The sequence below is a fragment of the Canis lupus genome, chromosome 25 (genome assembly GCF_003254725.2).
Source record: "Canis lupus dingo isolate Sandy chromosome 25, ASM325472v2, whole genome shotgun sequence".
In the NCBI taxonomy this organism is placed as follows: domain Eukaryota; kingdom Metazoa; phylum Chordata; class Mammalia; order Carnivora; family Canidae; genus Canis; species Canis lupus.
In genome coordinates this window covers 18,091,355-18,116,487 of record NC_064267.1, presented here as the reverse complement: position 1 = coordinate 18,116,487, position 25,133 = coordinate 18,091,355, and the positions used below count along the sequence as shown (strand labels likewise).

Here is a 25,133-nt window from a genome sequence, read left to right as displayed (position 1 = left end):
AGAGAGAGCACTCATGAGCAGGTGAAAGGGCAAAGGGAGAGAGATAGGGAGAGATGCAGACACCCTGCTGAGAACGGACCCTGATTGGAAGTTCCATCCCACAATCCTGAGATCATGGCCTGAGCAGAAATCAAAAAGCTGGGTGCTAACCAACTGAGCCACCCAGTGCCTCTGGTGTATATATTTTAAGTTTTGTTTTTTAAGATTTTATTTATTCATGAGAGACACAGAGAGAGAGGCAGAGACATAGGCAGAGGGAGCAGGAGGCTCCCTGCTTAAGGGAGCCTAATGTGTGGGACTTGATCCCAGGATCTTGGGATCACGATCCAAGCCAAAAGGCACACACTCAACCACTGAGCCACCCAGGTGCCCCTCTATATTTTAAGTTTTTAAAATATTTAAAATGTCTCAGAGTATGGAATGCTAATGTGTAGGTCTTTGAGTAAAGCAAATAGTCACCACTTAAAGTTTTAAATAGAATTATCTATCCATTTTCTTTATTTTTTTTTATTTTTTTTTAATTTATGATAGTCACACACAGAGAGAGAGAGAGGCAGAGACATAGGCAGAGGGAGAATCAGGCTCCATGCACCGGGAGCCCGACGTGGGACTCGATCCCGGGTCTCCAGGATCGCGCCCTGGGCCAAAGGCAGGCGCCAAACCACTGCGCCACCCAGGGATCCCTCCATTTCCTTTAAAGCAGATATAAATGTATATTCTGCCATTTTCCAGTATTAACATGTCTTCCATACTGACACAGACACAGCTCTTGCTCTGAGAGTAATGACTTGAGACTGGTTTTCAGTTATGGTCTAGCCAGTGTTTTCATAATATGGTCGGTATACTCCTATATAATGTCTGAAAAGTGCTTATTCTGTATCACTTTGGTTTCTGGAGATTGATAATCCCTTTAATGCTTTATCAACTTTATATTGTCTTCTGCTACTGACTCCTCATTTTCCCATTGTTCTTTCAGGTGCCTAGCTGCCTGAAAATTTTTTTAGATTAATGTTGAATTTAATGTGCAATTTGTTGATCACCTCTCCTACTCAGACTCTCTGCCCCTCCTCGTAAACAGTGTCTATCAGTATAATGGGAAACTTTCAGAGTTTTTTTTTTTTTAATTTTCCGTGATTTTACATAAAAATATATGTATTGAGGAAAAGCGTAGTGTGTGTATTGTGTATGTATGGGTTTTGGGAAAATGCATAACATTCTGGTAATAATGCCCTGTGTTCTGTGACTTTTCCAGTCAACGGTAATCTTAACTGATCTTTTCATGTTAGTAAGATCTACTTTTTAAAAATCTCTAATCTGTCCATTTTTTTCCATCTCCTGTCATCACCTTTGTTTCAAGTACCATCATCTCTCACTTGGATCAGTGGCCATCTAGTTGGTTTCTTTCCTTCTAGTCATGCCTTCTTTTATAATCCATTTCCCAAATAGCAGCCCAAGCGATGTATCAAAAATGTAAGTGACATGTAACCTTTTGGTGAAAACACTACAATTTTTCCTGTTACAGTAACATCCAGACTTGCATTTAGAATTTATGATTGTTGGGTAGCCCCCGTGACTTAGCGGTTTAGCACTGCCTTCAGCCCAGGGCGTGATCCTGGAGACCCGGGAGTGAGTCCCACGTCAGGCTCCCTGCTTGTGAAGCAGGAGCCTGCTTCTCCCTCTGCCTGTGTCTCTGCCTCTCTCTCTCTCTGTGTCTCTAATAAATAAGTAAAATCTTAGGAAAAAAAAAAGAATTTATGATTGCTAGTTTCAGGGAGGCTTACTTGTTTTTTTTTTCCTTTCTCTCTTCAGGTGTCCAAATCAGTGTCTTATACATACTAGGTTAGGTGATTCTTAAATCTTTGTTAAATGCAGTTAATCAATTAGCTTGTTGGCTTTGGTGGGTTGTTCTGTGCATGTTTTTATATCTCCTACAGTTCTTCCCTACCTACCTGGTTTAGCCACATTGGTCTTTATTCTTTTGTTTGGATTCACCAACTATTCCCTCTGGCTTTGCAGGATCTGAAATTCCCTTCCTACAATTTTCCCACAGTTGTATCTTTCTTGTCATTCCAGATTTCTGTGTAAATGTGACCTGCTCAAAGAGGTCTTCTCTGATCATTCTATTACCACTTTGTTTTTAAAACTTTAAATTTTGCTTTAAAAACAAGTAAATTATATTTAGAAATCAAAACACAACAAAATATACAATTTCTCCATCCCTGTCACCTGTCTGCCAAAGTGGTATTTATGTATCTTAGTATCTTCTTCATTGTCCCAGATGCTCCTTACAGCAAAATAAGCAAATGGCAATATATATGAAGTAGTAAATGTTCTTAAACAGCCTTTTTTTTTTTTTTTAATTTTTAAATGGGGCTAAGTGGCTTTATTAGAGAAAAGGGATTATATGGGATTTAAGAGTTGGCCTTGGGGCTCTTAGACCAGTGTTTAAGACTTGTACAACCACTGTTTCCTCACCTTCTCAGATAACTTTGTGAAAATTAGGCTACCACGTATAAACCACTTCAAATTCCCATCCACTTTATCCACAAAGTAACCTACAATCTATAACGACCCTCCCACCTCCACCCCTCTATTTTTTTTTCCTTTCTTTCATATTTTCCCTACTTATTCTCTGAAATTCTCTGATTCATGTTCAGGATTAGTTCTACTACCACCTGTGTCCATGACCTCATCCTCTCCATCTGCTCAAGAACTTACTTTCTTTTCTGGCTCTTGACTATCAATCAAGTCTCTGCTGTCTCTTTGGCTTCAACATGGCCCTACATATATATTAGGTGCTCAGAAATTACTGGTTATAGCAAGTAATGAAGAGTTTGGAGTATTGGATTATAAAGACTCAGATATGCGTTCTAGCTATGTGACTTGGGCAGGTTAGTTAGCATCTCTAAGCCTTAATTTCTTATTCATTAAAATGAGACAAAAATGACAAAAATTATATCAATGGTTGTTTTGAAAATGTAACTAAGAGGCCCAGCGGTTGAGCGTCTGCCTTTGGCTCAATGTGATCCTGGATTCCCAAGATCGAGTCCCACATTGGGCTCCTTGCATGGAGCCTGCTTCTCCTTCCTCTGTCTTTGTCTCTGCCACTCTTTCTATATCTCTCATAAATAAATAAAATCTTAAAAAAAAATGTAACTAAGAAGTGGATTGTATAAATTTCTTGTGGTCATTGTAACAAATGACCATAATTTGGTGGCTTAAAACAACAAATTTTTTGTCTCCTAATCCTGGAGGTCAAAAGTCAGAAATTAGTGTCATTGGGCTCAAATCAAGGTGTCAGCAGGGTGAGGCTTCCTCTGGAGGCCTTAGGAAAGAATCCATTCCTTTTTGTTTCTACATTCTGGTCCAATATTCCTTGGGTGCATCACTTCAGTCTCTAATCTGACCTGCCTCAAAGGTCACATTACTTTCTCTTATGCCTATAATCTCCTTCCACTTCCCATTGTAAACTTGTGCATTAGGGCTAATCTGTTTTTAAATTCTCAGTCTTAATCATATCTGCAAAGACCCTTTTCTCATATAAAATAACATTTACAGGTTCTAGGGATTAGGATCTGATATCTTTGGGAGCCATTCTTCAGCCTGATACATGTATATAAAGCACACAGCATAGTGCCTGGCAAATAAAGATTTAAGCTTTCAGGATAGGGTCAAGAAAGATTTCAGATTCTCAGAAGGATTTAATTATATGGTTACAGGGGAGCCAGGGAATATGAGAACAAAGGATGAAAAAGGATGAGGTAGGTGAAATTAGGGATTAAATTGTATCACTTTATTTAATACAGTGGATAAATGGGATAAAAGTATAGTGAAGGGATTTTTGTTGTCGTATTTTGGTTATTTTCTTGTTAAATACATATCAAAGGATTTATCTGTGTTTTCAGTGTTAAAGTTTATAGCTTAAGTAGTATGGTAGAAAGGAGGGGTTGGAGGTGGAAATAATGCACTGCATATCATTGCTGAAAATTGGTTAATTGCGTTTCTTTTTATAGTCAAGAGGTTCACATGTAAACTATATGAAATAATTAGTGAATGAGAGTATAGAATGGATACCAAATTTTCCCTTTATTAGATAAGAATTATTGTCATTTAGAATAAAAAATGTACTTAAGAAATTCAGTTAGAAGAGCAAAAGATTATACTGACATTTGTTTTATTTTTCTTTTTTCCATTTTCTTCACAGGTTTTTTGGCATGGACACAGGTTCAGTGGGAGGATTAGAACTGACTGAGCAAACTCCTGTTTTATTAGGGAGTACGGCCATGGCAACTAGTCTCACCAATGTAGGAAATTCATTTAGTGGTCCACCCAATTCTTTAGTTGCTAGATCTAATAAGTTTCAAAACTCATCAGTGGAAGATGATGATGATGTTGTTTTTATTGAACCTGTACAACCTCCCCCACCTTCTGCACCAGTGGTAGCTGATCAAAGAACCATAACATTTACATCATCCAAAAATGAAGAACTACAAGGAAATGATTCCAAAATTCTTCCTTCCTCAAAAGAGTTGGCTTCTCAGAAGGGAAGTGTAAGTGAGACAATTGTCATTGATGATGAAGAGGACATGGAAACAAATCAAGGTCAAGAGAAAAATTCCTCCAATTTTATTGAACGGAGACCACCTGAGACTAAAAACAGAACCAATGATGTGGATTTCTCCACTTCCAGTTTTTCAAGAAGTAAGGTAAATGCAGGAATGGGTAATAGTGGTATCACCACAGAACCAGACTCTGAAATTCAGATTGCTAATGTTACAACCTTAGAAACAGGTGTAAGCTCTGTGAATGATGGCCAATTAGAAAATACTGACGGGCGAGATATGAACTTAATGATTACACATGTAACATCACTGCAGAATACCAACTTGGGAGATGTCTCTAACGGACTGCAGTCAAGTAATTTTGGTGTTAATATACAAACATACACCCCATCTTTGACTTCACAGACCAAGACTGGAGTAGGACCTTTTAATCCTGGTAGAATCAATGTGGCAGGAGACGTTTTTCAGAATGGAGAATCTGCAACTCATCATAATCCTGGTAAGTAGTAAGTGATGTACCCCATGTAAACTTGCCTGATACTTTTTTCATTGTATTAATTGTTACTACCTTGGTCAGTTTATTCATGTAAGAGAAATTAATTCCATTGACTTTTAAGTTTGAAATTTTGGCGGGACGCCTGGGTGGCTCAGTGGTTTAGCACCCGCCTTCAGCCCAGGGCATGATCCTGGAGTCCTGGGATTGAGTCCCATGTCAGGCTCCCTGTATGGAGCTAGCTTCTCCCTCTGCCTATGTCTCTGCCTCTCTCTCTGTGTCTCTCATGAATAAATAAATAAAATCTTAAAAAAAAAAAAGTTTGAAATTTTGGCTAATGAGATGTAAAACCATGTATTATGTCTCTGCAGATTATTAGAAAACTAATCGCAGTAATTTTTGTTTAAAGAATTGGAATAAACTTTACATTCAGTACTACTGGTGTCTAACAGTTTGGCATCTTATTTGTCACAGGCTTAGTTTTTGCTGATATGTTTTTAGTATTTAGTAGTAATGTGTAAATTGTGAAAAAAGATAAATAGCACAGTTAAGGAGCAATACAGTATTGTATAATAGGTGCATTAGATATGTTTTTACTTTATTTGTGCTAATTTTGATGGCTTATCTGATTTTAATTTTTTTGTAATAGCATTTTATTAGTTTTTAATATTTGAATGTTGGTAAATTTCTGGACTATTTAAAACTTTTTTCTTCAGGCAGCTTTGCTCTGTGAACACATTAAAAAAGAAAGTTATAACAACTCAGGGTTTTTGATGACCATGTCTGTGTATGTCCCTTTCACCTCTGCCCCTCAACCTTTGTCTTTCTCTCTCTCTATATATCCTTCTCTCTCTGTTTCTCTCTCATTTTTTCATTATTTTAGGCTCATTAGCAATTTTATCAGCCTAGAAGTTGTGGAAAATAATAAGGAATGACTAGATTTTAAGTAGTGTAGAATGCTGTAAAATGCTAGTCATTTTTCCTTTTTTCTTATTTTTTTGATTATGAGAGTAAGGTTTTTTGAAGAATGTTTGGAAAATCTGTAATTAAAAATGAGGGAAAGAAATTCCTGGATAGTATTATAAACAGAAGATTACAATTGTCAGTGCTTTTTGAGTGACTATCTGTCAGTCTTTTTCCATTATATTTTAACTTGATTGAAATACAACTCTGAATAATTTTGCTGTTTGTTTCCCATTTAACATTACATTGTATTTTCTCATACCATTAACATTTTATACACAAAAATTTAATGGCTACACAGTGGATGAGGATATACCATTCTCATATTTGGTGTTCATACTGTTTCCCATATTTTGCTGTTATAGGTTTATGATGAACATCTTTGTTGAAACTCTTCATTATTTCTTTAGAGTATATTCCTAGTAGTGAAGTTACTAGGCCAAAGGATATCATTGTCCCTATCCTTCCAAAGATTTTTTTGTTGAAAAAATTTATCTGGTTTATAGTGATTTTGAAAGAAATAGGTTCCTGATTATTTAATTTGGGAAATTTCTCCTGCCTTCCTTCCAAGACCCTTTCCCTTATGTGTATAACTTATATGTGTAGATAGGTCTAGGTTGGGGAGGATGTATCTACTGAGTTTGTATGAGCATTTTAAAGGTTTAGAAATTATATTGTTGTACTGCCTTCCAGAAACGTCTTACCAGTTTATACTACCAGCTGTATATATGTTGTAACCTTCTGGTTCATGTAAAAGTTTAAGAAATATGATAATGAAAAAAAAAAAGGAAATATGATAATGCTCAAATCAATTTCAAAATAGCCATTTTGTCTTTATTGTAATTATAAATATATTAAAAACATAAGAATATGAAGAGGAAAATAGTCTCACTATTGAGAGTAGTACATTTAATTCTAACCTGAGGGACGCCTGGGTGGCTCAGCAGTTGAGCACCTGCCTTTGGCCCAGGGCGTGATCCTGGGGTCCCAGGATCGAGTCCCACGTCGGGCTCCTGCATGGAGCCTGCCTCTTTCTGCCTGTGTCTCTGTGCGCTCTCTCTGTCTCTCCTTGTCTCTCATAAAAAAAAGAAAAAAAAAAATCTAACCTGAGATCATGGTTTAGGTATAGTTTTGTAAACTTTTCTCCAACCACCCCTTTAAATACCTAAGAGTAAGTCTTGAATTTTTTGACCATATGAAGTCTGTACGTTTGATTTTATTCTCTTTTTACCCTGATTCCAGTTTTTACTATTTAAATAACTCTTAAGAATATTCTTATGTGTGTATCTTAGGATCTTATTTCTTTAGAAATATTGCTGAGTCAAAGGAGTATATCATTGTAAGAATTGTGTTGCTGGGGATACTTGGCTGACTCAGTTGGTGGAGCATGTGACTCTTGATCTTGGGGTTGTGGGTTCGAGCCCATGGGTATAGAGATTATTTTTTAAAAATTTAAAAATAAAAAAACGAATTGTGTTTATTCAAACTGTCATACAAGGGAATGTATATTATCAGAAAAACTCAATAGAAACACCATTTGCTCTTTTGTTTTTGAATTAACTCTTGTTTTTATTTGCTGTTTTTATTTGTAATAGGGAGTTATAAAATCTTGGCTGTTTATACTGGCTCTCAGACTAATTGTGACTTGGGCAAATTAAACTGTTATTCCTTGATATCCTTTGTATAAAATAGAGGATTTAGACAAAACTTCTCTTCCTAAAAGTATTTTGATGTTGGAGGGTGTGAAAATTTGAAAGTGGGAGAAATATAAGAGCTGAAAAATAGATAAAGGGAGACATCATATTATTTATAAAGGGTCTAAAACTAAATTGGAAATAAAGCATGCCATTTTTTCAAAATCAAGTTACTAGATGCCCTTAAGTTTAAGTAGTTTCTTTAAGTATGTATTCAGATGATAAACCTTTAAAATAGAAAATCCTAAGGACCCAGTATTTGTTTAACAAGAAACTATTTCTTCTAGCATATGTTCAAATATAATTTTTGATTGGAGGCCCTTCATAATGTGAAATTTTCAGTTAGTGACTATAGTTGACTTTTAAGCATTGCATGGCTTAGAGGTGCCAGCTACTTACCCCTGCTTACCATGCACTTGAAAATCCATGTATAACTTTTGACTCCCCCAAAACTTAACTACTAGTAGCCTGCTGTTTTTTTGTTTTGTTTTACTAGTAGCCTACTGTTGACTGGAAGCCTTAATAATAAAGTCAACATATATATAATATGTATACATATCATATATTTGTATATAGCCATACATGTGTATATACACACATATCTATCTATCTATACATATATATGTATATATATACATGTATAATTATCTATCTATCTATATACATAGATTTTACTTACTTATTCACGAGAGACACAGAGAGAGAGGCAGAGACACAGGCAGAGGGAGAAGCAGGCTCCATGCAGGGAGCCCGATGTGGGACTTGATCCTGGGATCCCGGGATCACGCCCTGAGCCAAAGACAGACACTGTACCGCTGAGCCACCCAGGCATCCCTCAACATATATTTTGTATGACATGTATTATATGCTGAATTCTTACTGTAAAGTAAGTTGGAGGAAAGAAATGTTATTATGAAAATCATAAGGAAAAGAAAATACCTTTATAATACTGTACTATGAAAAAAATCTGCATATAAGTAGACTCGTGTAGTTCAAACCCATGTTGTTCAAAGGTCAATTGTATTTTCTTTGTATTTATTAGTATTTTTACTTATTTATTAAAACTGGTCCATTACCTTGATGATAGCAGAATAACAAGATTCCAGAATGCACTCAATTTACTCTATTTATAAAGTACAGTTTTTGTGGGGAGGGATATGGTGGAGCAAGGTAAAATTTCAGTAGCAGTGTTAATGTAGCCCCTGGAAATCATTAGGTTGATAGACTGAGTTGGTGCCAGGAAATCACTCTCCTCAAGATTTTGATAGTATAGAAGTTTTCCTGAGCTTCAGATATATTTGTACTTCCCGTGGAAGGAAAAAAAAATGTTTTTCCTATAAAGGGCAACTTTTTATGTATGAAAGCTCAAAATTTGGAAGAACTTAGAAAGGAAATAAATTACTAGAGACAGTAGTAGATACTAGAAATGGTGGTCTGTAAAATTTCAGAAGGGAAAAAGGTTTTGGTATTGGTAGTGTAGTGAGATGTTTATGCAGTAGTAACTAGTGAAGAAGCTGAAGATTTCCTGCAGTATACCTAAAAAGCTTACTATTAAAGAGAGAAAAGATAAATTACTTTGCAATCTAATGTTACTGTTACACATATCTTTCAATTCTGTGCTATGATGAAACTGTTTGCAGTGAGAGAATAATATGTTAGATTGGTCACTATATGGTGGGTTATCATTTCTGTGCTACACTCATATTTGTTTGAAATTATGTGGTCTAGAGGCCATGGAATTAAACATGGAAAAGTTGTATTTAAAAAGATGTTTTGGGGCAGCCCTGGTGGCTCAGTGTTTTGGCGCTGCCTTCAGCCCAGGGAGTGATCCTGGAGACCCGGGATCGAGTCCCACGTCAGGCTCCCTGCATAGAGCCTGTTTCTCCCTCTGCCTGTGTCTCTGCCTCTTTCTCTCTCTTCTCTCTCTCTTGCTCTGTGCCTCTCATGAATAAATAAATAAAATCTTTAAAAAAAAAAAAAAAGATGTTTTGAAGGGTGCCTGGTTGGCTCAGACGGTTAAGTATGGAACTCTTGATCTCAGCTAAGGCCTGATCTCTGGGTTGTGAATTCAAGCACCATGTTGGGCTCCACACTTAAAATATTTTGAATATAACCTTATATAAACTTTATCAGACCTGTACTATATTTGTCAAAGGTTCTAACTGGTCAAGATTTTATTATGTTGATGTAAGTTTTCCTTACTTAATATTTCAGTTTAATAAATAATGCCTAATATCTTTTAGTGCTTCCTCTGTTCTAGTCACTCTGATTCATTGCATGTATTTATTGCATATATTCTCTTTAATGTTACCATTTGTATGAAGTTGTTACAATTTCCAGTTTAGAAAAGAGTTAGGCACAGTTTATTTATTTATTTAAAGATTTTATTTATTCATGAGAGACACAGAGAGAAAGGCAGAGACATAGAGAGAAAAGCAGGCTCCATGCAGGAAGCCTGATGTGGGACTCCATCCTGGGACTCCAGGATCATGCCCTAGGCCAAAGGCAGATGCTCAACCACCGAGCCACCCAGGCGTCCCAGGCACAGAGTTTAAATTACTTTTGATTCTAGTAGGTGGAGTCTAAATGTCAACCAGGCATTCTTAGGCCAAAACCTTGGTTTATACCTCTCTACTGTACTATTGCCTTATTAATGTCTAAAATGTGTACTAGTACTAGATGGGAGGTTAAAACTGTTTGATAGCATTTTCAGTGTGTATAAATACCTGTTTCATTACTTTTCCTTGTGCATTTTGTTTTTAAGATTCCTGGATTTCCCAGTCAGCTTCATTTCCTCGTAATCAGAAACAACCAGGGGTGGATTCTTTATCACCAGTGGCCTCACTTCCTAAACAAATTTTCCAGCCTTCTGCACAGCAACAACCCACTAAACCAGTTAAAGTCACTTGTGCAAACTGCAAAAAACCTTTACAGAAGGGACAGACAGCTTATCAACGAAAAGGATCAGCTCACCTCTTTTGTTCTACCACCTGCCTTTCCTCCTTCTCTCACAAGCCTGCTCCAAAGAAACTTTGTGTTATGTGTAAAAAGTAAGGTTTTCTTTTCTTTTCTTTTTTTTTAATTGAAGTATAGTTGACACATGGTATTACATTAGTTTCAGGTGTACAACAGAGTGGTCCAACAAGTCTGTAGGTTATGCTTTGCTCATCACAAATGTAGGTAAGGTTTACCTTTCAACATCATTCCATATGATTGAATATTGGTGGTATATAATTTTAGGGAAATCATGAGTCTAAGAGGTGAATTATGGTGTTTGAAAAATTAGTAAGCTAGTTGTTTAAATCTTAAAGCCAAACTCAAATGTGTAATGGCTTTGGAGGCTTTTCTACCACACCAGGTGGCTTATGGTAAAAGACTTCCTATTGGGCAGACTTTGGGGTTTGTTTATTTCTTTATTTATAAAAGATTTATTGATTTATTTGAGAGAGAGAAAGACAGCACGTGAGCATGCGGGGTAGAGGGGGTTGTGCAGAGGGAGAGGGAGAGAGAGAGCATCCTAAGCAGACTTCATGCTGAGTGTGGAGCTGGATTTGAGGCTCATGCCATGAGACCATGACCCTAGCCAAAGTCAAGAGTCAGATACCCAAATGACTGAGCCAGCCAGGTGCTCTGAGGTTGATTTAAGGCCCTTGTAATTTTGTCTGTAATCTCCATTGGACTCCTTGACATTTGTCAAAATGCATACAGCTTATTCACATTACTAATTATTAGAATTTAATTTTGGCAAGATAATATTGTTTTGCAGTTTATTTATAACTAGTACTATATAAAAATAGGTCAGATTTTGCACTATCTTCATTTTAAGATCATTTTAAATTGGCATGTCTTTAGATTTTATTTATTTATTTTTAAAGATTTTATTTATTTATTTGACAGAGGGAGCAAGCAAGTACAAGCAGGGGGAGTGGCAGAGAGAGAGGGAGAAGCTGTCCCTCTGCTGAACAGGGAGCAGATTCTGGCTCTATCCCAGGATCCTGGGGTCATGACCTGAGTCTAAGGCAGATGCTTAACCAACTGAGCCATCTAGGTGCTCCTGCTCACGGTTTTAAGACTCAGGTACCAGTTTTTTGATAGCCTTGGAGAGAGACAGTTCTCTCTTCTGCCAATTTTTAGGTCTGGCTTCCACTAGTTAAAAATAAATGGAATATTGGAGCATCTGGGTAGCTTAGTCCGTTAAACATCCAACTCAGTTTCAGCTTTGGTCTTGGTCTCAGGGTTGTGAGTTCAAGCCCTGCACTTAGATCCGTGCTGAGCCTGGAGCCTACCATATTTTGGAGCAGCCTATGTTTGTGACGATATTTTTTAGATCTTAGAACTTTGAAAAAGCCTTAGTGTTCTGTATAAATTGAATTCAAATATTGGAACAATCATACAGTTTTTAGATTGCTTTATAGTAGTAGCCTTTTGCATACTGTAACATAGGACCTCAAAATTCAGAATTTTATTAAAGGGAATTGTCACATGTCATCAGTATTGTTTTTTTGATTGCTAATTGCATTTGGAGAGCTGTGTAGAATGGTAGGTAGGGTTGTTTTGGGTTATGGATATGGAGGTGTACTTAAGTTCAGTTATCTTCTCTAGAATATCTGTCATCTCTGTGACCTAGATCTTTCAGACTTTCTACTTATGCATGGGAAAGGAATTGACTAGGTATTACAAATTCATACCTCAGGGGATTAGACCTGGACATTAAACTCCTTGTAAGTAATAACTTTTTAAAAAAGTGTTTCCAATATCTTGAAGCCTTGTTAAGGAGTTTGAAGATAAATTGAGTACTGGCAAAGATTTAATAGTATAAAATACTTTTGTTTTTTAATCTTTTGTATTAAAATTTTATTGCCAAGAGGTTTTAAATAGTAAAAGTGATTTCATGGATCTAAATGGTATTTGATTCACATGGTTCAATTTATAGAAATTAGAAATGTTAGTTATTACTCTTATATTTGATTTTTTTAAAAATAGAATTTTGCTTTAAGTTGTCTTGCTTATTTTTCAGAGATATAACTACAATGAAAGGAACCATTGTTGCTCAAGTGGATTCAAGTGAATCCTTCCAGGAATTCTGTAGTACATCTTGTTTGTCTCTCTATGAGGACAAACAGAATCCTACTAAAGGAGCTCTAAATAAATCAAGATGTACAATTTGTGGTAAACTAACAGAGGTTTGTATTTTTGTGCCTTCTCTCTTTAGTTCTAAATAATGGAAATATTCTTAACATTATTTAATAGTTAGGATAAACTGATCAGTATGTATTTCCTTAAAACAGATGATATATAAAATTTATCTTATAATAATATCCCATTATGTAATCCCATTCTCACATGGGGAGCATGATTTAGGAAATACTAAAATTTAATATTAGTTGACTTTTTCTTGAGGTTTGGAACATGTAGAGAGAGCCAAAACCATAGTGTTTAAACACATAGGCTGATTACCAAAAGACAACAGACTAGAATGCTTAAGAAGGAGAATAAGTGGAGAGACTATTTTTTGATAACTTCACATTACTGATGTATTAACATTTCTGTATTTGTTTGAAGAAAAACCTGTGTACTCTACATATCATTTGAATTTTTTATAATATTGGTTCTCTCCTCCCTTTCTAGAGCAATGTACTTAATTTTAGTTCCTTTTGGATTGGTCTAAAGATTTTTCAATCTGTTTTAGAATTTTATATTAACAATATCCAACCTGAGTTGTTTCCTATCATTTTTAGATAACTCTAGAGAAGTTTGTAATAATTCACTAGTGGTTCCCCCTCTGCCATACATGTATTTCTTGTGTGTATAAAAATAGTTCAAAGAAAATGAAAGCTATTTTCTTTCTCTTTGCCTAAATAAGCCTTCCACAGAAAAATCATTGAGTTGTTTTCTTTCTGTTGGAGCACCTTGTTATTTAGCTACGTGTGATACTCATTGGTCTTTAAAATTTTGTTTGCTTGTTTTTAGATTCGCCATGAAGTTAGCTTTAAAAATATGACTCATAAGCTGTGCAGTGACCACTGCTTTAATAGATACAGAATGGCTAATGGTTTAATAATGAATTGCTGTGAGCAGTGTGGAGAGTACCTGCCGAGCAAAGGTGCTGGAAACAATGTCCTGGTGATCGATGGTCAGCAGAAAAGATTTTGCTGTCAAAGTTGTGTCAGTGAATACAAACAGGTAATTCATGATCTAATCAGAATTGGCCATTCTTTTGAATATTTTTAAGTTGCCGTAATAGTTTTACTTTAGCAGTATTTATTAACTAGGTTTATTCTGGAATCTCATTTAATTCCATTATTTTCTTCAACTCTTAGAGTTGACCTAACCCAAATGAATACTGATGTATGTAGATTTTCAGACATTGTGATTTTACATATAATGGTAAATGCTGGCAGAATGATTCCTCTTTTGAAATATTGTTTATGGGTAAAGGAGAAGAGTTCCAAGTACAATTTTAAAGTTTAGCTTAGGAATGATTATCTTACTTATATTTCAATGTTAAGGTCTTTTGATTTAGTTTGTTTTTGAATATATACATGTGGTTCAAAAGTGAAGTGTACATAAAAACATACATTCAGAGAAAAGTAGCTCCTATTTCTTCTTTTGATTTCTTCTCATCTTTTTTTTTTTTTTCTTCTCATCTTTTATAGGCATTAGCTTTTCAGTTCTTAATATTTTATGTGTTCTGTTCCTTATGAAAAATTAAGAAAATATGTAATTGCTTCTTAGTTTCTCTTTTGTCTGTAGAAAAGAGCATACTGTATGTACTATGCTGCATCTTCCGTTTTTCACTTCATAGTATATCTTGGAAATCATTGTCTATCAAGGACTTTTCTCTTTTTTTTAATGGCTGCTCAAGTTAAATTTTCAGGAAATTTGTGAGTTATTAAAAAACTATTAATATCTAGTAGAGTCTAATATCTGTTAATGTTTAAAAGAGTCTAATATCTTGGAAATCATTATCAGTGATATATGGACTTTCCTCCTTTTTTATGACTGCCCAAGTTAAATTTTTAGGAAATTTGTACGTTATTAAAAACACACTTTAAAAAATAATAGATAGATAAATTTTTATTAGTCTGCTGGGGCTGCCATAACAAAATACCAGACTAGAGGGCTCAAATAACAAATTTATATTCTCATAGTTCTGGAGGCTACAAGTCTAAGATCCCGGTACCTTTCTGGATTGGATTCTTGTGAGGCTGCTCTTTTAGCCTTGTAGATAGCCTTGCTTCTTGTAGTGTCCTCACATGGTCTTTCCTCTTTGCAAAAGGGTGGTTGGTGAGGGGAGGGGAGGAGAAGGGAATATCTGATCTCTTCCTTTTATAAGGATGGATATTAGTCCTGTCTGATTAGGACTTACTAACCTTAACTGCCTTCGTATAGGCTCAATTCCAAATATAATCTCATTAGGAGTAGGGCTTCAACATAGGAATTTTGGGGGAACAAACTTCAGACCTTAACATTATTGGAAACAAAATAAATACTCAAAACCTATTACTTCCGGGGATCCCTGGGTGGCTCAGTGGTTTAGTGCCTGCCTTTGGCCCAGGGCGCGATCCTGGAGTCCTGGGATCGAGTCCCACGTCGGACTCCTGGCAAGGAGCCTGCTTCTCCCTCCTCCTGTGTCTCTCCCTCTCTCTCTCTCTCTTTCTATGTCTCTCATAAATAATAATAAAAAAACAAACAAAAAAACCCCAAACCTATTACTTCCTAATCATTTTATTGTATTTTAATATTATCTGTTTGATGATTAGGTTGCATTTATTATCTTCTGATATATGGAAAGTTTGGTTAAGAATGCTGGCTTTAGTAAGTTGGTGTGGGTTAAAATCCTGGCCCCACCAATCATCCATCTGTGTCCTGAGCAAATTATTTAACCTCTTTCATGCCTTGCCTTGTTTACCCTGTGTAAAGTTGTAGAAATAGCAATCCTTGTCTCATAGTGTTATTTAAAAAAATGAAATATAAGCCTTTCTTCTTGATTTTTAAGATCTACTTCAAGAAACTTAACATTACCAGTTTAGCCCCTTTGTGTTCTCTCCCAATTACTAATCTCCTTCTACCTCCTCAGATACACTGTCAGGATGCCTGGGTGGCTCAGTCAATTAAGTGCCGACATCAGGGGCAGCCCGGTGGCTCGGCGGTTTGGCGCCTGCCTTCGGCCCAGGACCTGATCCTGGAGACCCAGGATCGAGTCCCGCAACGGGCTCCCTGCATGGGGCCTGCTTCTCCCTCTGCCTATGTCTCTCTCTCTTTCCCTGTGTCTTTCATGAGTAAATAAATGAAATCTTAAAAAAAAAAAAAAAAGGGGGCCTACATTCAGCTCAGGTCATGAGTCCTGGGATCAAGACCGAGACAGGCTCCCTGCTGAACGTTCCCTTCCTTACTGCTCATGCTCTCTTACTATCTCTGTATCTTTCTCAAATAAATAAATAAAATCTTAAAAAAAAAGAGAAAACCATTGTCTTTGACTTCTAACATGGTTCGACTTTTTATAAAGTTTATGTGGCACTAATATGTAATGATACCCTGCCATGTTATATGTAACTGTGATTGGATGCTTATATAAATTTTTGTTATGTAAAGTTGTAAATTTTATTGTCAAAAAACATGTTTTTTGAAGATTTTATTTATTTATTCATGGGAGACATGCAGAGAGAGGCAGAGACATAGGCAGAAAGAGAAGTGGGCTCCATGAAGGGAGCCTGATGTGGGACTCCATCCTAGGACTCCAGGATCATGCCCTGGGCCGAAGGCAGGCACTCAACCACTGAGCCACCCAGGTGTCCCTTTTTGTCAAATTTAACAGTTTTATTACTTCTGGATTTTGTTTTATGCACTTTCCTTACTCTCAGAATATAAAGGAATATTTTTCATATTTTCCTTTTAATGTTTGCAAGGTTTCATTTTAATATTTAAATCTTTAATACATTTAATGGAATTTATTCTGGCATATTGCTGAATTATGGGCAAATATTATCAGCGTTCACGTGACTGTCCTTAAGAATCCGCATCCTTAACGATGTCAAAATATCATAGAACAAGGGATTTCATTTTATTTTTATATCAGTATTCTTAAGCTTATTCATAAATATTTTATCTTTTTGTTGCTATTTTATTTTTTAAAAGATTTTATTTATTTATTCATTAGAGACACACACACACACACACACACACACACACAGGCAGAGACATAGGCAGAAGGAGAAGCAGGCTCCATGCAGGGGGTCCAATGTGGGACTCCAGGATCACACCCTGAGTCAAAGGCAGATGCTCAATCAACTGCTGAGCCACCCAGGCGTCCCTTTTTGTTGCTATTTTAAAGATATTTATTTGAGAGAGACTGTGGGTGTGCACTCATATGCATGTGCCCACCAGGAGGGGGAAGGGTAGAGGGGGAGGGAGAGGGAAAGGGAGAGAATCCTAAGCAAACTCCACTGGCTTGATCTCACAACTCTGAGAATCATGACCTGAGTAGAAACCAAGAGTCGGATGCTTAATTGACTGAGCCACCCAGGCCACCCCTGTTGCTATTTTAATTTAATTTAATTTATTTTATTTTATTTTATTTATTTTATTTTATTTTATTTTATTTTATTTTATTTTATTTTATTTTATTTTATTTTATTAATTTTATTTCAGTTCAGTTATTTTTAAAGATTTTATTTATTTGAGAGATTGTGAGCTAGTGCCCAAGCCGGGACTGGTTCAGAGGGAAAGGGAGAAGCCGACTTTTCCCTGAGCAGGGAGCCAGAATAGGGGCCAAGTCCCAGAACCCTAAGATTATAACCTGAACCAACAGCAGCTACTTTAACCAACTGAGCCAAGATGCCCCCTCCCGCCTTTAAAAAATGTTTCATTCATTTATTCATGAGAGACAGGGAGAGAGAGAGACAGGCAGAGGGAGAAGCAGGCTCCTCCCAGGGAGCCTGACGCAGGACTTGATCTTGGGACTTCAGGATCAGGCCCTGGACTGAAGGCAGGTGCCAGACTGCTGAGCCACCCAGGGATCCCCTCCCTCTGTTGCTATTTTATTTTATTTTATTATTTTATTTTTAATTTTTATTTATTTATGATAGTCACACACACAGAGAGTGAGAGAGAGAGGCAGAGACGTAGGTAGAGGGAGAAGCAGGCTCCATGCACCGGGAGCCCGATGTGGGATTTGATCCCGGGTCTCCAGGATCGCGCCCTGGGCCAAAGGCAGGCGCTCAACCGCTGCGCCACCCAGGGATCCCCTCTGTTGCTATTTTAAATGAGTTTTTCTTTTCCATTATTTTATGTGTGTGTATACATATATGTGTGCATGTGTTTTTTTATTTTTTTATTTTTTTTTATTTTTATTTATTTATTTATTTATTTATTTTTTTTGCATGTGTTTTTTTAAATTGAATTCAAATACCTGCTATCTAACTAAATAATGATTGGTTAATTTTCTTGAATTTTTAACTAAACCATCATACCACCTGCAAATAAAGAATGTTTAGGTCTTTCTTTACATTTCTCATCCCTATTATTATTTTGTCTTGCCTAATTGTTTTTCCAAAAACTCAAATACGGTTTTAAATAATGGAAATAGTAAATATCTTTGTTTTTCCAGTGGGAATGCCTTTGATGTTTCCTTATTAAATTAGATGCTGGCTTTAGGGTTGAGCTGAATATATTACCATATTAAAGAATTACTGAGGGATCCCTGGGTGGCGCAGCGGTTTGGCGCCTGCCTTTGGCCCAGGGCACGATCCTGGAGACCCGGGATCGAATCCCACATCGGGCTCCCGGTGCCTGGAGCCTGCTTCTCCTTCTGCCTATGTCTCTGCCTCTCTCTCTCTCTCTGTGTGACTATCATAAATAAATAAAAATTAAAAAAAAAATAAAGAATTACTGATTGAATTTTGTTTTATTAAGTATTTTATCAAAAATGAGTGTGTTTTAAAGGTCTTCCATTTCTATGGAAGTGATTGATTTTTTTTTCCTCTGCTTTTATTCTGTTAATATGTGAATTATCTTAATGAATTTTGTAGTCCATCCAACCAGTCTTGCATTGCTAGAATTTTAAACCATACCAGGTCATTATTTTAAATATTTAGTTGTCATTGTTTACATTTAGTACTTTCCCAGTGGTATTTATTAAGTGACATTGGTCCTTAATTACCCTTTTTTTGGATACATTTAGGTACCCAAAAACATACCCCATTTAGTGTTATATTTGCTTTAAAAAATGCTCAAGAGCAAAATTAATACCTTTACATGATTAAAACAATAAAAAAAGTGAATTAAATATTTAACTCAAAAAGTTGTAAAAAGAAAACAAACTAAAAAGAGAAGAAAAGAAATAAAGATAAAAGTAGAAATTAAGGAGTTAGGAAATTAAAACTACCAAAATAATCCAGAATGCTTGTATAAGTCAGGCCCATGAAAAACTAGAGCAAGAGATTAGGGTAAGAGGTTTAGAAATTCCCAGATTACAAAAATAAGAAATGACAAGGTGTATTTACCATCAAAACAGAGGAAATTGAAGAAAATCTTTTAAAAGGGAGTACTTTGTATACAACTTTATATAAAAATGTTGAAAACCAACCCTGATTTTCCGTGAAAGCATAATTTTCTTAAATTGACTCCAAGCAGATATAAGGCAGAGAAATTTCCATAGACGAAATAGAGATGGTTAGCAATGAACTGCCCCACAAAGAGAAATAGAAACAGATTCAAATGTTTCTTTCTTTTTTTTTTTTTTTTTTAAAGATTTTATTTATTTGAGAGAGAAAACAAACTGGTGAGGGGCAGAAGGAAGGGGAGGAGAAGGAGACTTTGTACTGAGCAGGGAGCCTGAAGTGGGTCTTGATCCCAGGACCCTGGGATCATGACATGAGCTGAAGGCAGACGTTTAACCAACTGAACCACACAGGTGCCCCAGGAGGGTTTTTAAAAATATATATATATTCTGAATATTAATCCCTCATTTAAGTTTTTTTTTTTAAAGACTTATTTATTCATTTGAAAGAGAGCAAAAGAGAGAGAAAGAGAGTGCCCAAACCTGAATGTGGGGCACAGGGGCTCAGGGAGAGAGAGAGAATGTTCTGAGCAAACTCCACGTCCAGTACAGAGCACAAAGGCCCTCACAGGGCTGGATCTGAGAACCTGGAGTTCACCACCCAAGCCAAAACTAAGATTGTCAGCCACTTCACTGACTGCACCACCCAGGTGCCCTTGATCCCTTATTTGATACATGGCTGCAGATAATATCTCCCATATATTGGTTGCCTTTTTTACTTTCTTGATAATGTCATTTGATATAAAAAATATGAATGTTAATAAAGTCCAGTTACCCTCTTTTTTTCCTCTATTGATTATGTCTTTGGTACCCTATCTAAGAATTTGTTGCCAAATTAAGATGGCTTATCCCGGTGTTTTCTTTTAGCAGCTTTATGGTTTTATTATTATATTTAGGTGTATGGTCCATTTTGAATTAATTTGTGCTTATGATGAGACAGGCATCCAGCTTAATTCATTTGTATATGGAAATCTAAGTTGTCCCAGCATCATCTGTCTGTTGAAGAGAGTATTTTTTACCCATGGAATGGACTTGTATACTTGTCAAATATTAATTGGCTGTAGATGGGTAGTTTTATTTCTGAACTCATTGTGTATTCCATTGGTCTACATGTCTGTTCTAATGCAAGTACCAAACTGTTATGATAACTGTGTCTTTGTAGTAAGTTTTGAAATTAGGAAATGATTCTTCCAACTTTGTTTAAAGATTGAGTATTGTAGACCCATTCCAATGTTATATGAATTTGAAGATCTCAGCTTTTCCATTTCTCCAGAAAAGGCTATTAAAATTTTGATAGTGATTGCATTGAACTTGTAGATTGCTTTGAGTAGTATTGACACTTCAGCTATGTTAAATCTTCCTGTCTGTAAATATGGGATGTCTTCCCCATTCATTTAGACCTTTCTTTATTTCTCTCAGCAGTTTGTAGTTTTCAGCATACAAGTCTTCACCTCCTTGGGTATATTTATTTATATATAGATAATTTATTCTTTGGAACACTATTGTTGATGGAATTACTTTATTAATTTCCTTTTCAGATTGTACATTCCTAGTGTTTAGAAATACAGCTAGTATTTAAGTGTTGATCTTGTACCTGCAACTTTGTTTAATTTATTAGTTCTAGTAGCTTTATTGTGGATCCCTTGGGATTTTCTCCATATAGAGTTATGTCATCTGCAAATAGCCTTTTATTTCTTTTTCTTAAGTGTTCTGGCTAGAACTTTAAATATTTTGTAGACTAGAAGTGATGAAATTGTGCAGCCATTTTTTGTTTCTGATCTTGGAGGGAAAGCCTTGTGTCTTTGTTCATTCTGATGTTACCTGTGGGTTGTTCATATATGGCATTAACTATGTTGAGATAGTATTCTATTCTTGTTGAGTTTTATTTTTAATCTTAAAAGTGTTGGATCTTGTCAAACTTTCTTTACCATTTGACGTTATCATGTGGTTTTTACTTAGTTCATGTATTTTATTACATTCGTTATCTTCTATTGAACCACTCTTTGCATTACTGAGATAAATCCCACTTGGTTGTGGTATATAATACTTTCAATATGCTGCTGAATGTGGTTAACATTCTAGTTGATATCTAATTTGAGTTTATAACTTAATTAGCATTTAAGAACTCTGCTCCTATATATCCTGCCCCCATTTATGTTGTAATAAATGACATTGTAAACATTGTTAGCATAAATAACAGATATACAATTATGTTTTATGCATTTATCCTTAAAATCATGTAGGAAACATAAAGTGGACTTACAAACCAAAAATACAGCAACACTGCATTTTATATTTGTCCATGTAATTACTTTTACTAAAGATCCTTATTTCATTCTGTGTGAATTACTGTCTAGTTTCCACTTCAGCATAAATCTTTGACTCTCTTTAGCATTTCTTGTAGAATAGTTCTAGTAGTAAGAACTTCTGTCAGTTTTTCTATATGTCTTTATTTCTTTTTCATGTTTGGATAATAGTTTTGCCAGACGGAGTATTTTTGTTTGAAAGATTTTTTTCTTTTATCATTTTATATATGTCATCTTACTACCTTTTGGCTTCGATGGCCTCTGATGGGAAATTGGTGGAAAATCTAATTGAGGATTCTTTGTACTTGATGTTATCAGTAGATAACATTTGTTGCAGTTAATGAACTGGCATTAATAGATTTGTTATGTGAAGTCCATACTTTATTCAGATTTCCTTATCTTTTATAATGTCCATTTTCTGTTCCAGGATCCCATCTAGGATACCACATTATATTCAGTAATCATGTCACCTTAGGCTAATCTTGGTTGTGATATTTCTCAGACTTTGTTTTTTTTTTTTTTGACTCTTTTGTTTTTGATGACCTTGACGGTTTTTAGGATTTAGGTATATTTAAGATGTCCCTCTATTGGAATTTTCCTGATTTTTTTAATGATCATTAGGTAGATTGGAGCTATGGGTGTTGAGGAATATTACAGAGATGTTTACTTTTTATGCTTTTGCCATTTTCATCATGTACAAGAGTATATCTATCAACATGATTTAAAATGACTGTTGAAGTTTATGTTGATCATTTTGCTGCAGTAGCATTTGTCAGGATTTTCCATTGTAAAGTCTCTACTCCATTTCCATGTTGTGCTCCTTTTTTTTTGGAAAGTGAGAGAGCATGTGCCCAGCAAGAGAGGGTGAGGGGCACAGGGAGAGGAAGAGAGAGAAATCTTAAGTAGGCTTCAAACCTTGCACCTGGAGCCTGAGGCAGGGCCCTGAGATCGCGACGTGAGCCAAAATCAAGGGTCAGCTCTTAAAATTGAGTGACCCAGGTGCCCTCCCCGCACTTGTATTCTTGAGAATTAAGTTACTGTCACCTTTAGAGTGGAGTATACAGATACTTGGACATTTTCTGCATAAGAAATTTGTCTTTCCTCCTACATTTATTAATTTATTTAGTCATTTAATTAACTATCCATTAGTAGGTACTCATGGATATTTTATAATCTGGGGCTATACGGGTGGTTCAGCGGTTTAGCTGCCTTCAGGGCCTGATCCTGGAGACCTGGGATCGAGTCCCATGTTGGTCTCTCTGTATGGAGCCTGCTTCTCCCTCTGCCTATATCTCTGCCTCTCTCTCTCTCTCTTTCTCTCAGGAATAAATGAATAAAATCTTAAATAAAATATTAATTTGGGGCTATAATAAAATACAGTTTTATTTTGTTGGTCAAAATTTTCTTGCTTTGGCCATTGCAAGCACTTTCACTTGGTTCCTCTGTCTTTTGACATACTCTATCCATTGATTTTTAAAAAATATTTGTTACTTTTTTTTTAAGATTTTGTTTATTTGATAGAGTGCACAAGCCAGGGGGAGCTGGAGAGGGGCTTGATCCTAGAATCCTTTTTTTCAGTCTTAGGACTTCCATTTAGTTCTTTATATATCTTTATTTTTTTGATGTGAATTTCTATTTTTTTCATTGTTAAGTGTATTTTTATTCTTTGTTGAAGCATTTTTATCATAGCTGCTTTAGAATCTTTGTCATGTAATTCTAAAATCTCTACTTTGTTGTTAGTATCTACTGATTGTCTTTTTCCATTTAAATTGTTTTTCTGGGTTTTGATTTAGGATACATGATTTTTTTTTTTTTTTTTAAGTGAAGCCTGGAAATTTTGGGTATAATGTTATTATATTCTGAATTTCTTTAAACCTTCTTTAGCTAGCTTTATTTGACACTGCTCTGGCAGGGCTAGGAAGGCCTAACCTCAGTATTGCCAGGTGTAGTTTCCAAATCCAGGCTCTCCATTTGGCCACTGTTGACACCCATTGAGGTGGGAGGAGCTCCTTGTTATTGCTGGATGAGGGTAGGAGTTCTGGCTCCCCTCTGGGCTTTGGATGACTCACACTAACTGGGAGGAGTAGGAGTACCACCTTACTGCTCCCCACATAGCCTCCACTAACCCCAAATGATTCCAATCTAGTGGATATAGGAAATATTCTTTGTACTATCATTAAATAAAATAAAAATTATATTAAAAGTTTTTTATCTTTCATTCTGTGAAATTTTTTATGTCTAATTTCATATATTGCGTGTTCATAATTTTCGAGTAAATATATGGAAATCCATGAATACATTGTTACTTGATAAGGGGACACATTCAAATCACTACACAAATCACTACACAAGATACTGTAGTCTGGGAGAACTAAAACTGTATGGTGATCTTTTCTTATTCTTACCCACCCCTCCCCTTTTGACTTTTGTCTCTAACATTTAACTTGGCTGCCATTGTTCTTTATGTCTCCATTGCTGAATTAGTTTCTGGAGTATACTGATACGGGTACTTAATAATTTAGACCTTGGCAGTGGAGACTGTATAATACTTTACACTTCTTTTTTCAATATTTTATTTTCCATTTTGTTGCATAGTATTTTTAATGGAAAGCAAGAGGGTTTCTGCAGAGTAAAGATGTAAATTCATACTGTGCTGTAAGCTGTCATGTGCTGTAAAAAGAGTTTCAAAAACAGCCCTTTTGCCAATAATGAAAACTACCTGCACAATCTACAAATCACTTAATTTAGAATGTTTTGAGGTACCATAGGGTATAATGAGATCTTAGAATATACTGTCATCTAAGAGAAAGAAGTAAAAAAAATTTTTTTTATTTTTGGCTAGGTCTACATAGAGGCAAGTAAGTTTAAGGGTCTATTTATAATTTGTTTATAATTATTTTATCATGAAATGATTTTTTCCTATAAAATAATTAAAATTATTTAATTATGGCAATAGGGATAGGACAGATAGGTATTTTTAAAAGTTGGAATTGAGTTCGTAAGACACAGACCATTAAGAATCAACTTTTACAGATTACTTGTCTTTCAGTTAAGCAGTGTTTTCGTATGTATATATTTTAAAGTCTTTTAAAATATTTTTTTAGGTAGGTAGCCATCCAAGCTTTCTGAAAGAGGTTCGAGACCATATGCAGGACTCTTTCTTAATGCAGCCTGAGGTAAGCAGGAATGTAGCTGTGGTTAAGCCCTTGACAATTTCATGTCTTTATTATGTGAAAAATCATATGCATTTTGAAGTGTATTAAGATTTATGAACTTAAAATATGTCAGGTGATGAATGTGTTCTTATGTTATCATAGGCAATCTTTTTTTCACTAAATTTTACATGTATTGTGGTATGCTTGTTTGCTTTTAGGTATTTGTTAAAAATTATTTTCAGATAAATTTATGCTTAGTAACTTGTCTATAATAGACATTTAAATAGGATACAAAAGGCTCTCTCCTTTGTGCCTACCTCAAAGATAATAAAAACCCTTTATTTTATAAAAAATTTCAAAATTGCATTCCTTAATCCAGATGAATAGATTAGTACCTAAA

General features: G+C 35.5%; 1 protein-coding gene across 5 annotated transcripts in view; it reads left to right on the top strand.

Annotated features, from left to right (window-relative positions):
• The window catches only part of ZMYM2 (zinc finger MYM-type containing 2), a 120,285-nt gene that overhangs the window by 27,038 nt on the left and 68,114 nt on the right, over positions 1-25,133 (top strand). For 3 of the 5 annotated variants that reach the window (XM_025462769.3, XM_035716016.2, XM_025462771.3), the window contains 5 exons: positions 4,205-5,061; positions 10,477-10,762; positions 12,730-12,895; positions 13,683-13,895; positions 24,683-24,754. In XM_025462769.3, the coding sequence (XP_025318554.1) occupies positions 4,215-5,061; positions 10,477-10,762; positions 12,730-12,895; positions 13,683-13,895; positions 24,683-24,754 (1,584 nt within the window). In that variant the 5' untranslated portion in view covers positions 4,205-4,214. Of the gene's footprint in view, positions 1-4,204; positions 5,062-10,476; positions 10,763-12,729; positions 12,896-13,682; positions 13,896-24,682; positions 24,755-25,133 lie in introns of those variants that run through there. The other 2 variants (XM_035716038.2, XM_035716020.2) reach the window with 2 other exon arrangements.